The sequence below is a fragment of the Psittacula echo genome (genome assembly GCF_963264785.1).
Source record: "Psittacula echo genome assembly, chromosome: 9".
Lineage (NCBI taxonomy): Eukaryota > Metazoa > Chordata > Aves > Psittaciformes > Psittacidae > Psittacula > Psittacula echo.
The window spans coordinates 18,465,867-18,480,595 of NC_137745.1; the positions used below are offsets into that span (position 1 = coordinate 18,465,867).

Genomic DNA, 14,729 nt, shown 5'->3' on the forward strand with positions numbered 1-14,729 from the left:
GCTGATCATTATAAACATGCCACATGTACAGTCTGAAACTGCCAAATTCAGATGTTAGACCAGCAAGAAAATACATCAGTAGTAAATCTAACTCAGCATCCTAACATCTGATTTTGCAACTTCAGAATGTCCAGATTTTTAACAATGAAGAAAAACAAAAATCAATACAAAGGTTAAGTTTGAACAAAGGAACAAGACATGAGGAAAACCAGCTGCAACAAAAAGAGCATTTTTTATCCAATAACAGAAGTTTCAATATGCATAAATCCTTGAAATAAATTGCTAGTAAATATATTTAACATCCAATTCCACAGACAAGACAGAATTTTTATTGAGGCAAATTGTGCTGGCATTTCAAATCTCAGACAAACCAAAAAACAATGGAGTGAAAGTAAGAAGATTCATGATCAGCCTCCTGGAACTTCAGCGTATGATTGTATACTTAACACCTTCTGTCAAACATTGCTCAAAATCCCTTTTCTCTTTCAGCTATTTCTGACAAGTTAATTAACACCCTCATAAATAAATCTGCTCAATGAACTGATCTTCCACAGCTCGCATGGACACATGCTGTATATTCTGTTCATTTAGTTGTAAACATCAGAACTTCCTGCACACTGCTTCACACTTCAGAACACCAACAACTCAATCTCTCTGCAGAACCCAGGACACATACTGATCTTACGGAAAAAATACAGTCCTTTACTGCAAGCACATACAAGAACTGTTCTGCACATGAGCATTTCATGTTCCTTTCTTCATATACCGGGAGAGGAACTGGCTTCTGACAAAGTGGGTCAGCTTGGTCTCTGTGCAGAACATAGTAACGACGGTTGTGGCAAAGCACAGAGCACCCATGCTGATATGAATCAACCTTGCCATCCAACCCTTATCGCAGCAGAAGAACACCTACAACAAAGGAAACAAGCAATTGCAGGAAAAACTAGTCAGCACAAGGTAGATTCACTGTCTCAATAAAAAAATAACATCCAACACTTCTCTTGACTAACATCAACCATGACGCTGAGCACGGTTTTGCTGCATGCACTGATCTTCCAATAAATCACTTTTAGCAGCCACAATATTTGCTTTCTTAAGAACTTTCTGTCAGCAAAAAATGAGCATTCAGAAGCTACCTGGTAAATGTGGACATTGACTATTACCTGGCCTGCAGAAATATGTTAATTTAGATATTAGGAAAACTCCGCTAGTGCTGTCACACAAGTCTGTTACTTTGCAGCAATGCATCGTGCTATTTTCTAGGAAAACTGGAAATCTCCCATTCCAAAATACAAAGCTCTCCTTTCTAAGGCAGAATGGTCACATTTTTTGTACACTGCAATGCTACCATCTCCCTAATAATTAGTCTGTCCAATTACCATCTTTGACTAAATGTGATAAATGTGCTCTTTGCAATATATTGTTCCTGTTCTTGTTTTGGTTGCTTTTCTTCTACCGCTTTGTTATTACAGAATGTTTAATAACAGTTTGTGCTACTGCAAAACTTCAATTATTAAGAACTAAGGACATGAATTTATCTACAGACAGCAGAAATGTGTTACATTTTATTGTACTTGTCAGATATATCTTCTACAGGTGGCAGAGAGAACTTCATATCAAAGATAAAATGTCTTAATATTGTATCTTGCCTTGCCTGTAACATAATCTTCCAGTCTATCCTCATAAGCTCATGGTATTTCTTTGCTAATGGTATTTCTCTGCCTGGGGTCACAAAAGTCATTCGACATTAATTTTCACAGTGAAAGCAAAATTCAAGAAAGATGCTTACCTCTGAGAAAGCAGTGATCACTCCACTTATGATATAAATGAGCACCAAAAATGGGGACGGAAGCAAGCCCATCAGAGGTCTGTAAGTGCTTTCTTTGAAGTAATCATAGATATAGTGGATGCTGTGAGCTATTCGGATACCCATGTTCAAGCAGTTGGCAAGAATAAAGCCCACACTGCCATGCCAGTGAGTCAAGAAATAAGAGACGCACAGAAACGTGAAAGACAAGGCCAGCATAACAAAATTGTACCTGGGGGTGGGGGGGGGAAGAATCAGTTTATCAATGCATACAGTTATGGTATTGATTTATAAACTTTATCTTTGAAGAAATACCACAATTTATTTTCTAAAACAAGGAACTGAAATTCTCGTCCCATTTTCTAATGAAAAAAGATAAATTTGAGAACCAAGATGTTAATTAAAACATTCACTGAAGGAATGGAAAATACATCAAACACATTAAATAAAGAATTGTATTATGTGAAGGAAATTCTGGTTTACTAATCAGCTGTGTACTCGCTTCATAAAGTAAAATTTAGTAACAATGATTAGTCACGTAAAAACTTGTGCACTTTGGCTATTTTATTTTAGGTATGCATTGAAGAAAATTCATGTTCAACAAGACAACACTTTATTTAGTTTCTGCTCCACACAGTGGCTCTGAAACAAGTTCACACTTCAAAAAGGTCATGAAAGCAGCACTGCTAAGTCTAAAAAGATACTACTTAGACTGTGGGAAGCAGACCTCATTGAAAGTAATTTGAAAAGCCTTGTAAGGGACAGCCACTCCATAAACAATAAAAGCTTTATGGAAAGCACTAGGAAGGCCACCAGGCTCCAAAGTCAATAACCAGGATGAAGAGAATAAGGAAATAATCTGGGCTTGAATGGTTCTAAGAAGACTGTCTAGTTCAACCTCCTACTGAAAGCAGATAAACCACTGAATTCAGACCCTCAACTGAGATAATTCAGAAGACTACCTGATATACAGGACCTGAACATGAGAACTTCTAACAGTTGCAAAATTTTGATGAGTTTTAACTGATGGTCTGTCTTAAAAACTGCAACTTCAGGCATGTTATCTACAGAAAATGAGACTTTTAAATTGCTTTCCCAGTTAGTGATGTACCAAAAGCTAATTTAAAAATCTCCATTCCTTAATTTCTGACCTTTTTACCCAAGCATTTACACATTTGCTAAAGCTTCTACATCTAAGTCTATGCAGACAGCTAAACAGGAGTTGGTTTTCAGTGGAGCAGGGTATTTTTATGCTGGCTGCAGATGCACCAATCTCTCTGCAAATTCAGTACAAATAAATTTTTAAGATTGATGTTTATCAACAAGTACAAGCATGTAAAAACCTCAAGTAGAGCATGTTTGGTTGCCTATCTGTTGCACCTGCCTCTGGAGACAAGGAACATAGCTTAAAGCTTAAACACAGTCACTTCTTAAAGTGACTGCAGAAAGAAATTTGCTCTTTGGAAACAAAGCACTTCCAAGCACATAACCCCCCTAGAACTGCTGTTTACATACTGAACTCCAAGCAGATTAATTACAAGAACATTCTGGGGACACTATTTCCTACCTGTCCACCTCTTCTTTACACATCAAAGCAAACGTAAAACATTCCGTTACTCCATTGACAGCAAGAAACAGGACATATAACGAGTAACATCGGAGGAGATCTGGACCTAAGAAACACATTAGAATAATAAGTAGATACTACTTCTTTTACAAAACCACATTGTTTTTACACTCATTGATACTAAAAGTTGTAATGTTTTCACTGATAATGGAAATGTGAATTCATTTCAACAAGTTTCCTATCTGGGTATTTTGACAAGAAGACAAAAAAACCAAACAAGACACCAAACACCCAAGAATAGCAGTTAATAACGTAACAGAAAAGATTTCCATCCAAAAAAGGATTTTATTAAGAGGGATTTCCAAATTAAAAAATAGTATTTATCATAACCCAAATCCTGCATTGTACCGAAATTTGTGGAAATTCATCCCACAGTCATTCTGAGCTAATAAAAGCAATACAAAGTGTACTTTGAACGTAACAGTATGAAAAACAGAAAAGCTGTTCAATACAGTCAAAACTGTGTTAGATGGAAGAAGTTCTTCATATTTTTAGGGGTCAGAAATAATTTATGCATGATTTAAAAATCACCCGTTCAGACCTTCAACTTTTTCTTGTACTTTAGAAATTATAACACTGGGAAAACAAATCCCATGCTTTTTAACAGGTCAGTGTGCATCCATGAATATTCCTTCTTGATGGCAGCAATGTAGTTCATATTACTAAGTCTTCTTCTGCTTCAGTTTTAAAGAACAACTGCCCAAACTGTGAATACTCTGGTTCCAATTTGTTGCATGGGTTTCTGGGGGGCCTGTCATTGTTGGTTTAAACAGCTGGGAGCTAGCAATTTTACATCATGGAGCAGTCAAATAATCCTTTGAAATGTTCTTTTCCAACAATGTGAAACTGCAGGAAGGTAGAGCCCCAAACCTGATCATACTTACTTGGAGCTCCTCAGTATATTTTAGTTTAATGTGACTACATATTAAAGGTACTGCTACAAAGGCATGAGTTCTGAATTCAGACAAGCCAAGTCACTGATTTCAATAGCAGTTTTACAGACAAAAAAATCTTATTGACTCAAGAAACCATAATAGCTGCAGTTTTTAAAGTGCAGTGCTCTTTTGCCAGCTCTATAAATCCTTACCGGTTCCAGAACTGAGCATTGAACCTCCATAAATATCCAGAGCCAGCTGAGAATAGGCATAGCCAAAAACTGTGATGGTAAGGCCAGTCAGAAGCACAAGTTTTAACAGTGATTCTAATACATCTGCAGCCATAGCAACATCATCCTGAAAAAAAATTGTCATCCATTACACGGATCAGAACGAACATCATCAGTTACTTTCACACAGAAGATCTACTTCACAGGAAAGAGAAAAAACAAAACAAACCTGAACAGTCTGCATTGTATATAAAGGTGTGAAACTTACCCTTTGTTACTGAATTATCCACACATGTAGCCTTAACTGTATTTATTATTCCATTCTAGGTTTTACAGGTTACATATTCACACAAATATTAGCCTTTAACATGCGTGTTCAAGGAAACAAACAGCACTTGCAGATGCTTAACAGTTAGTAAATGGCAAAGAGCAGCACAGCACCTGCCCAAGGTCTGAGTCAGCAGAGGGTCAGATTTTTATTGCCACACCAGACTACAGGATTTGCCACACCGGAACAAGTAACTTGTCAGCTCTACTAACTACATCATTACAAAAAGCATCCCTGTAGTTCTTGTAATTTCACCACATAGAAGAAAAACTCATAATAATTTTGCCAGTTATACACATCTGGTGCACTATACATATATATACACTTTTCTTAGCCCACCAATGCCCTGTAGCATGGAATTTGTTTTAGCTGCATGCTGATGTGCAAGAAACAGGATTCTTGCAAAAACTTGTCATAGCATCAGACAAAAGCCCAGGCTGACCTTCAAGACTAATGAAGAATTTCACACCTAAAGCATACACAAAAAATATTCTGTGGAACAAAGCTCTTGTTCATTTAACCACTGATACCCCACATACAATTCAAAAGCTCAAGACATTATTTTCTTCCCAAAACTGCACTCTCTGGAAGCATTACTGTTTAATACTGAACATCTACTTATGTTTTCAAGTAAATATTTTCAGACAGCATTTATTTAATAGAAATATCCTGCTTTCATGGTTTAAAATAACTGCCTAAGTATATCTGGAAATGCAGGGTATGGCAGGGTTTACATTACACCCTTTGAGACAGCTGATGTTAACATCGATAGTACAAGGCAGTACTATGCCACTGCATATCTTGATTTCCATTTCATTACCATTTGACCTATTTTCTTGGCTTTTTTGTCCAGTCTCACTCAACAGTTTTGTTCTCAGCTTCAACTTTTTAACAGCCTTTATGCTCAAATTTAAACATAGTTCTGTCAGTCACATTTCTGTGATGCAACTTACCTGTAACAAAAATCGAGCACTTAACATGTAACTAATCCGAAATTAAACATACCTTCTTCTGATCCTTTATGTTCTTCCCTCTTTCTAGCACTTTGGCAAAAAAGACATAAAAACTCTCCTCAATAGGCAAAAAGATAAACCTGGCCACCAGTGAACCGAGATTATTCACGACATCATATACACCTTTAAAAAAACAAACAAAAAACCAACTAGGAGCAACCTATGATATTTTCAGACACATTTTAATTCCAAGTCTTTAACAGCAACATGAATTCTAATTTACCATTTCCACAGAACAAAGAGAAAACAAGTGAAATTCTGTGCAACATTAAAGCAGTGTTCCTTAAAAATTCTGTCACAGCAACCACAGCTCAAAATTACAAGGTTTGCTCAAAGATGGCAAAGCTGGGACAAAAGCATCAACCACAGAAATGTGAATCTAGTAACAGCACCAAGCCACATTTAAAATTCTTACTCTAGAGGAAGTTAAAAGATCCTGATGAATTTTACTGAATGAGAACAGAAATGTAAGGATTTACTGATACAGGCAAAGAGAAAGATATCTAGTTTTAGGGTGAGTTTCTTCCTTCATTTTACTTTCACTCCAGTGGAAGAGCAACCCTGCATGACATTTTACCAGCACTTCCATCCTGAGCAAAACATCGCTACAAACCTGCTAAGGCATCTATGCGTGTGCATACACACACACAGTCCAGAGCATACAAAGTCAGGCATATGGGTAAGTGCTTCACATATTCACAGCAAAATAATAGGATATGGTTCTGGCTGATTTCTGACAGGCCTTGGACCAATGTTCCTCAACATTCTGAGAGTACAGGCATTTTGCACGCATTGTGCTTTTAAAGACCCTCCAGCTAAGAGGCAGCTCAGTTGTTTTGCAGGTGAGGAGGATAAGAAGCAGCCACAGTTACTGGTGGCAAGCACATCTACTCAGTATTTATGAGGGAACATACTACAGCCAGCAACTGAAAGTAATTCTAACTAGCCAAGCACCTTCTAACTGTGGGCCAGCAACTACAGCCTATTTTTCTTCCCAGAGTTGCAAAGACCTGAGCTGCTGCCAAATCTGCCATCTGAATGGCTACTGCCATATGTTACTCTGTAGCCACGCCGATTTCCTTTACAAAACATCATTTAGTTTTGAGAGGCAATGCATTTTTGCTATAACAGTTAACACAGATTCAAATGGAAGACAGAAAACAGCAGGAAAACAGATTTACGAAAACCAAAGACAGACAACTATAACACAATCAGATATTAATGAAGTTGGAGGGCGGGGGTGTGGATTATTTGTTTTTGTTGGTGGTGTTTTTGGGGAGTTTTGAAGTTGTTTTTTCTTTGGGGGTTTGTTGGTTTTCTTTTGGGTTCTTTTTTAAGAAACAAGATACACGGTATCACACATCCAATTGAAAAGTTCTCATCCAAAATAAAAATAAAATTTAAATCCAGGATCTTAAATTCTTTTCTATGTCTGTATCAATCATTCTCTGACATGTATCTCAAAGGCACAAAGGCTTTGAAATTGTCCCAGATTTTCAAGTTATCTTCAAATACTTTGACTCATTTTCAGAACCACCTGAAGAGCAGGGACTAAGAAAGCTATGTCACTATTCCACAATATCATCACACTTACCCTGATCTCCAAAATTTAACACATTCAAAAAAGTCATCACATATCGTTCACCTGTAAATTCAAAACAAGGAACTTAAGTATTGGGAAACATTTAGGGACTTGTTCTTGTTCTGGCACTTCCAATATTAAGTATTCAAGAGACAAAGTCCAACAGGACAGCACCTAGTTCAGAAAACCCTCAAAAACTTCATTCAGGTTGGTAACATTGGGCAACAACCTCTGAAAGTTACATGCCCACTCCCACTGCTCCCCCTCCCCCAGCTTTCTCAAACTTTGTATCACTTCAGTAAATACTATTCACTAGCCCTTCTCCATCACAGCTATAGATCCAGCCTCACCCTCTGTCAAAATCTGTTTCAAGAAGGACTGTTTGAAGAAACTCCAAGTCAACCGTGCTTCCTTCCAGTTAACAAAGGTCTGCAAAAAGAAGTACTGAAATGAAAAACTACTGAAACATGATTGAAACTAGAGTGAAACAGAAAACAGAAAGCCGGTACAACACTGTAGGCTAACTCTGTACTGATGAGGAAAACCCACAATGTCAGTTACTAACAATCTAAGATATTGCTAAATTCAAGCGCCAACATCACTCTGATTCGCAAACACTTTCTCCCGTGCTGGAAATCACTGTTGCTGCAAATAAACTACCCAAACATGCTTTCTACAGAAAATACTAATCAAAGTTAAGAGACAGGAAAAAACCCAACCCCACATGCATGCCAATATAACTTTCACCTTCACTGTCGATATCAATTGTTTACTGCTCTTCAAACTGTCCCTACAAGTCCTGCAACCAAGAAGCACCCTTCTCTTTCCAATCTGTAAATCTTTTTCAAATGTCGTCTTCCTCCCTGCACCTTTTCATTCCTTTGCCTCATTTTCTTTTCAGAGATATTTCAGTATCTGTAGGATGCTGTGTAACACCATGGGTTTTTTGTGGAAAAGTCAATGTACCAAACCCCATGGTAAACTGATTCTGGTTTCCACCCTGCCTCTGATCCAGTGTGATACCTCGTCATTCCCCCACACACTGATTGGTTTTTATCTCCACTTCGTGCAAAGCTACTAAAAGAGAAGTCAGCCACCAGCCCATAAGCACAAAAAGGTGAAGTTTTCTAGCTTTTTCTGACAAGGATTTTACTAATACAAACTATAAACAGAATTATGTTTTAGTTTGGTTTTTTTTTTTCTCAATCAGTCTTACCTTCTACAGTGCAGAGATATCCCCCAAATCACTCAACTCCACTATCTCCAACTAATTCTCAAAGCTCTCCCAAGAAAGACTTCAAACTGTGCAACCTACCTCACCTTCCACCAAATTGGGCAATAAAGCTTTCATTCTAGCAACTGGAAATGACTTCTTTGTTGCCTCAGGAGATCCCAAAAACATCACAAAATAAATAACGTAGCACAGTACCAACACACTGGTATATAAAAGCTGGAAAGACAGGGAAGGAGAGAAGAAAGAGTAATATAAAATTAACTTACAAATGTAGAATTACAGGCTAGAATTACATACTAAGAGTTCTGAATTCAGTGAGAAGAAAAATGTATTAAGTAGTCCTTATTCCTGCCAACATAAAATTACATACAGACTTAAATTTAACTCTTCTCAAGAATGCTGCTGATCTTGATTTCTTTTTTTTCATAATTTATAGGTTATCGTAGTCCTTTAATAACTTTCATGTTCTATTCAGCATTTTTAGAATGATTATTTAAAGTCCAATGCAATGCAATTACTCAGTCAAAAATCAAGTTGATAGAGTAGCTACTGTCTACATCTCTTACCTCATAGAATCATAGCATTTTTTAGGTTAGAAAGGACCTTGAAGATCATTGAGTCCAACCATTAACCCAACACTGAAAAAGAAAACACAGGAAACTTACCTGAGCCAAGGAAAAAATGTAGAGGCCCCACTGAGGATACAGGACTACTAAAATAACCGTCAAAATGCATTTTGATACTACTGAAAGGCTTTCAGCAATTACCTTTAGGAAAGAAAAGAGAGAAGGGTTATTTTCTGCCAACTTAACCACACACACAAACTTAAATTACATTAGTTTCACACACAGAAATTATGCAGGATTATGTAGGAAGACTTTCAAAGTCAGCATCACTTTGTCACAGTTTCTGCTGAGTCGACCATCTGAGATTGCAATTTCTGTGTAAATTTTCTTGCATTTCACAATTCCTCCATTGCACTTTCCCAGTTCTTTGTATGCGACATAAGGTAGAAAATTTTGCTTGAGACAAACATATACTCAATTGTTGTATTTCACAATTTCATATCAACAATCAATTGAATGTGAAATCATGGAAGATGCGTGCCTCTCCCTTTGATTAAAACTCATAATTAAGTATTTGATGATCACTAAGGTGATAGTTTCTAAATAAATCAACTTTCTTGCTTTAACAGCTACAAATTTATACCTGTCACAACTATGTTATACAGTACTAAACAGTATGCACAGGGTTTATTTTTTTTCATATGCTCGAATACACAAAGATCTAGCTCAGCAATCCCTTCTTTTCAATAGAGAAAGATAATTGCACACACACACGTATACCCCATGTACTTTACTAACCTTAAGTCTCACAAACAAATGAGCTTGTGCTAAAACCCAGAATGGCTCTCCCAGAAGTTCAATAATTGCGGAAAGACCAAATGCTACTACACCAGCCTGATAATGAGGAACCACAGAAGGATCAGGTACTTCGAGCAAGTGCAGCCAGACTAAGCCCAAGCAAACAGACCAAAAAACACCAAGAGGGACTCTAAAAAGTTAACATGAAAACAAATCAATAGAAATGTTACTTTAGCAGAAAAAAAAAAAAAAAAAAGAAAATTAGATTAAATTGTCACATATAGCCATCATTTTTTTTAAAGGCCCAGAGGAATAATTTCTATTGTTACTATATCAAGAACGCCTTTTTTCCTGTGTGTGTCATGAACATCTTTATGGCACTGTTTGCAAGACACAGAAAATACTTTTCTGACTTGCCTATTTTCTACTCAGGAACCTAACATAAAGTCACCTATCTGCATTTCTCATTCCCTAGGACCAAACAATTCTGATCCCTTATCAGCCTGCAAAACACTGCATTTTTGATGGTCTGTGGTTACCAGGGTTTGGCAGACAAGTTTTCTTGGATCTTGCTGTAACAGATAAAGATGTCACCATTCCAACTGCTTGTCACACTCTTCCAGAAATCACTGGCTCTCCAGAAAGGGACAGTAGCATGGTAAGAAAATGCATGCCTGCACCTCAGGAATGCAAGTCCACCATGACTGACTGTAGCTCAGAGCCACTTCCACTAGTGAGTGTAGCTGAAAAGCCAAGATAAGCACAGGAGTGCACGCATGTATCACCTTCTGTTGACACTGCTTCGGGAAGTTTTGTTGACAAAGCTTCTGGCAGAGTGCAGGACATTTTACATCATTGAGGCAGGATCTATTTGACCCTCCCATTATCAGATCCCTTAAGTATTTGATATCAAGTTCCTAAGACGTATTTCAGATCCTTCAAGAAAGTTAATCTCCATTTTAAGTTATGCTTCTCTACAAGGAAAAGTTTAAAAACAAAAAGATGCACACAGGCATTGTTAACTCCACTACGTAATACCCACTTGAAAGGCTGTCAAACATCAGGAAACTGATTACAATACAACTGAGAGAACAGATCCAACACATTGAAAATATCAGTATTAAACCACCCCTAAAAGCGACACTGATGTTGCCCTGACATTAAACTGTATCAGTGCTCAACAATATCTACAGGATGACAGAACAGCTCCTGATAACAGCTTGGGTGATGCACCTTCCCATGTGCTCCAAAAAGAGATTAAGTACGTAAATGCTAAACCAACAGACTTAACCAGCTTCCTACATCAGTCCTGAAACATGACTGAGGCTACTCCATGCTCGATGCTGAAATAATTACCTCAGTAAATAAATACTTGCTCTCAATTTTGTGAGCTTTCAGACAAGAACTGAATTGCAAAGAAGCAAACTTTTAAAGGTGTCTTACGTCAGCCACAACAGATTAATTGTTTTGGTCCAGTTTCTCTTTGTACTTCCACTCAGACAAGCTCTGCGAAACGCCTCCCTTGCCAGGAAGACAACCGTTGAATACAGCAAAGTGAGCCTAGTGGAGAGGAGGAAGAAAAGCAAGGAGAGAAAACGATTCCTTTAGATACTGCTTCGGACATCCTTCATGCAGTAACATCACTCAGTGTTTACACAGGGCTGCCTGACAGCCAAATCTAACGAGTACGCAAGAGAACATGGTGACATGAGGTAAATTATCAGCGTACCGTAAAAAAATAAGGAGGGAAAGTAGTTACGTAGCTTTTCCTCAGCAAGTTAATGTTCTAACATGGAAAACAGGACAGCAATACCTCAGTTTGAGGTGAAAAAAGAAGCCGGGAGACAGTCAACGATCAAACACTGTAAACCACCCAACAGTAAATTAAACAGCGCTGTGCAAATCATTATCAGTGACCTTGCCCACGCGGTCCTGCACAAACGGAGGCCGAGAGCCCCCCCCCGCTGCCTGGGAAGCCGCACGGTGCGCTGGCCATGGCGGACACAGGCCTCTCCCGCCCGGGTGCTCTGCAGCACCCCCCTCACCTCACGTTGACCACGCCGATCAGCTCCCTGGAGAGGTAGCGCAGAGTGAACGCGTTCAGCGCGAACGTGACCGCCCGGAACAGCACCTGTGGAGAAAGCCGCACGGGGAACACCTGCGGGCAGCGCGGGGTTGAGGCGGCCGCCGCCGCGTACCGACCAGGAGAAGGAGGAAGGTGCCCCCGGTCGCGCCCGCACCTGCAGCAGCGCGCTGGAGGAGGCCAGCCGGGTGGCCTGCCCGAGCACCTCCTGCGAGCCCATCGACCCCGCCCGCACCAAATGGCGATGCCGTCGCGCCGCGAACGCGTCAGCGCGGCTGGGACCGCCCCGAGTCCGGGCAGAAAACGGGCACCGGGCGGGAAATTTGTGCTCATCCGGCTGCTCTCGGTGTAACTGCGGGAACGTGCCCGCTGCAGTAACGCTTCCGACAAAAACGGTCAGCTTCCAAAGAACCGGGCACGCCGGGCTGCTCAGATGCTAAACCCAGCGGTGCGCGCCAGCTTTCTGCTCCGCACGCAGGTACTCCACTGAAACCAGCCAAGATCTGCACACTGGCTAATGAGAAGTGACACCGTATTAATGGCATTTCCTGACAAACGCTATTTTCCAGAGATTTTTAAAAAAGAATGTCCATGCAAGTTCCACTAATTCCTTTCTAAACTGAGGACAAACCCACCAGTCTTAGAATCACAGAATAGTTAGGATGGGAAAGGACCTTAAGACCATTCAGCTTCGACCCTCCCTGCCATGGGCAGGGACAGACTGTTTACGGCTCGGCTCGGCACGGGGGAAAAACGGGGAACCGGGGCACCGAGGAGGTCTGGGGCAGCCCGGCAGCGGGAGGCGGGGAGTCGGGGCCGGCCGGGGCTGCTGTTCCGGGATGCAGCGGGGACCGTGTCCCCCTTCCCATCCCTCCTGCCAGAGACACTTGTGTTCCCCGCGGCCGCTCAGTGTCACTGTCTCCACTGGCAAGAGAAGCCCATGCCCTGGCTACTGTGTACCAGCACCCTGCAGAGCCGGGTGCTCCTCTTAGCAAGTCCCAGAACCATGACAGCAGCATTCCTGGGAGAGGACTTTGTATTTAATGGAATTCAGGCTTTGGATGATTGAGGGCTCTTTAATTTTGGAATTGCTGAACAAGGGAATTCTGTTCTGGTAAGTCTGAGTTTCAAAGAATATTCTCCTGCCATCTGGGCAGCCTTCTGCTTACAACCCCCCTCCCCCCATGCCAAAACACAGCCATTCAGCCCAACAGGATTCCCACCTTTGGAATGATTGCTCAGAAACATCTGATTTTAACAATGACCTGCCCGGAAAGCAAGAAAAAGAAAACCCAGTTCAGCCTAGCCAAGCCCACCACCATTTAGCCCAGTTCAGACCAGTTTAGACCAGACCAGCCTAGTTTAGCTCAGTTAAGGCCAGTTTAGCCCAATTCAGACCAGTCCAGCACAGTTTAACCCAGTTCAGCCTGGCTTAGCCAAGTTCAGCCCAGTTAAGCCTGGTTTAGCAAAGTTAACTCCGATTAAGGCCAGTTCAGACCAATGTAGCCCAACCCAACACAGTTTTGGACCAGTTTAGACCAGTAGAGTCCAGTTGAGCCCAGCCCAGCCCACTTTAGCCCAGTGCACACCACTCCAGCCCACTTTATCTCAGTTCAGACACTTGACCCCACTTCAGACCAGCCCAGCCCACTTTAGCCCTGTCCACCTCATTCCAGCTCATCCCAGCCAGTTTAGCCCACTTTAGCCCAGCGCAGCCATAGCACAGTCCATTCCAGTTTAGCCCAGCCCCGCTCAGTTTAACCCAGTTTACCCATCCAGACCAATTTAGCCCAGCCCAACCCACTTCAGACCAGACCAGAACAGTTTAGCCCAGCCCAGCCTAGCCCAGTTCAGCCCAGTTTAGCCCAATTCAGGCCTGTCCACACCAATTTAGCACAGTTCAGCAGGGCTTAGCCCAACTCAGACCACTCCAGCACAGCTTAGCCCTGTTGAACACAGGTTAGCCCACTTCAGCCCAGTTTAGTGGGATTCAGCCCACTCCAGCCCAGTTTAGCCCTTCTCAGAACAACCCAGTTCATTTTAGCCCATCCCATCCCAGTCCATCTTAGCCTAGACAAATTTAGCAAATTCAGCACAGTTAAGCCCAGTTTAGCCTACTTCAGCCCCGTTCAGCAACATTTAGAACACAGTTTACCCCAGTTTACCCCACTTCAGCCCACTTTAGCAGTCTTCAGACCAGTCCAACCCAGTTTAGCACACTTTAGACCAGTCCAGCCCAACTAAGCCCAGCCAAGAACAGTTCAGGCCACTTTAGCTCTGTCCAGCCAAGCCCAGCTCAGACCAGTCCATTTAGCCCAGTCCAGACAAGTTTAGCCCACTCTAGCACAATTAAGCCCAGCCAAGAACAGTTTAGCCCAGTCCAGTGCATTTTAGCACAGTTCACACCTGTCCAGCCCACTTTACCCCAGTCCAGCTCAACTAAGCCCACCCAAGAACAGTTCAGCCCACTTTAGCCTACTTGAGCTCAGTTTAGCACAGATTAGCCTAGCTCTGACTGGTCCAGCCCAATTTAGCCCACTTAAGGACAGTCCATTTAGCCCATTCCAGACAAGTTTAGCCCAGTTC

General features: G+C 41.0%; 1 protein-coding gene across 1 annotated transcript; it reads right to left on the bottom strand.

Annotated features, from left to right (window-relative positions):
* Nucleotides 1-291: 291 nt before the first annotated feature.
* Nucleotides 292-12,363, bottom strand: RFT1 (RFT1 glycolipid translocator homolog; the record flags this gene model as incomplete). The annotated part of the gene is made up of 13 exons (XM_080625685.1): nt 292-909; nt 1,790-2,039; nt 3,375-3,480; nt 4,522-4,666; nt 5,873-6,003; nt 7,475-7,525; nt 7,813-7,891; nt 8,778-8,912; nt 9,362-9,463; nt 10,061-10,250; nt 11,504-11,620; nt 12,106-12,191; nt 12,301-12,363. 13 exons carry the CDS (start codon nt 12,361-12,363, stop codon nt 745-747), a joined length of 1,620 nt encoding a protein of 539 aa, XP_080481811.1. The 3' UTR covers nt 292-744.
* Nucleotides 12,364-14,729: the final 2,366 nt, after the last annotated feature.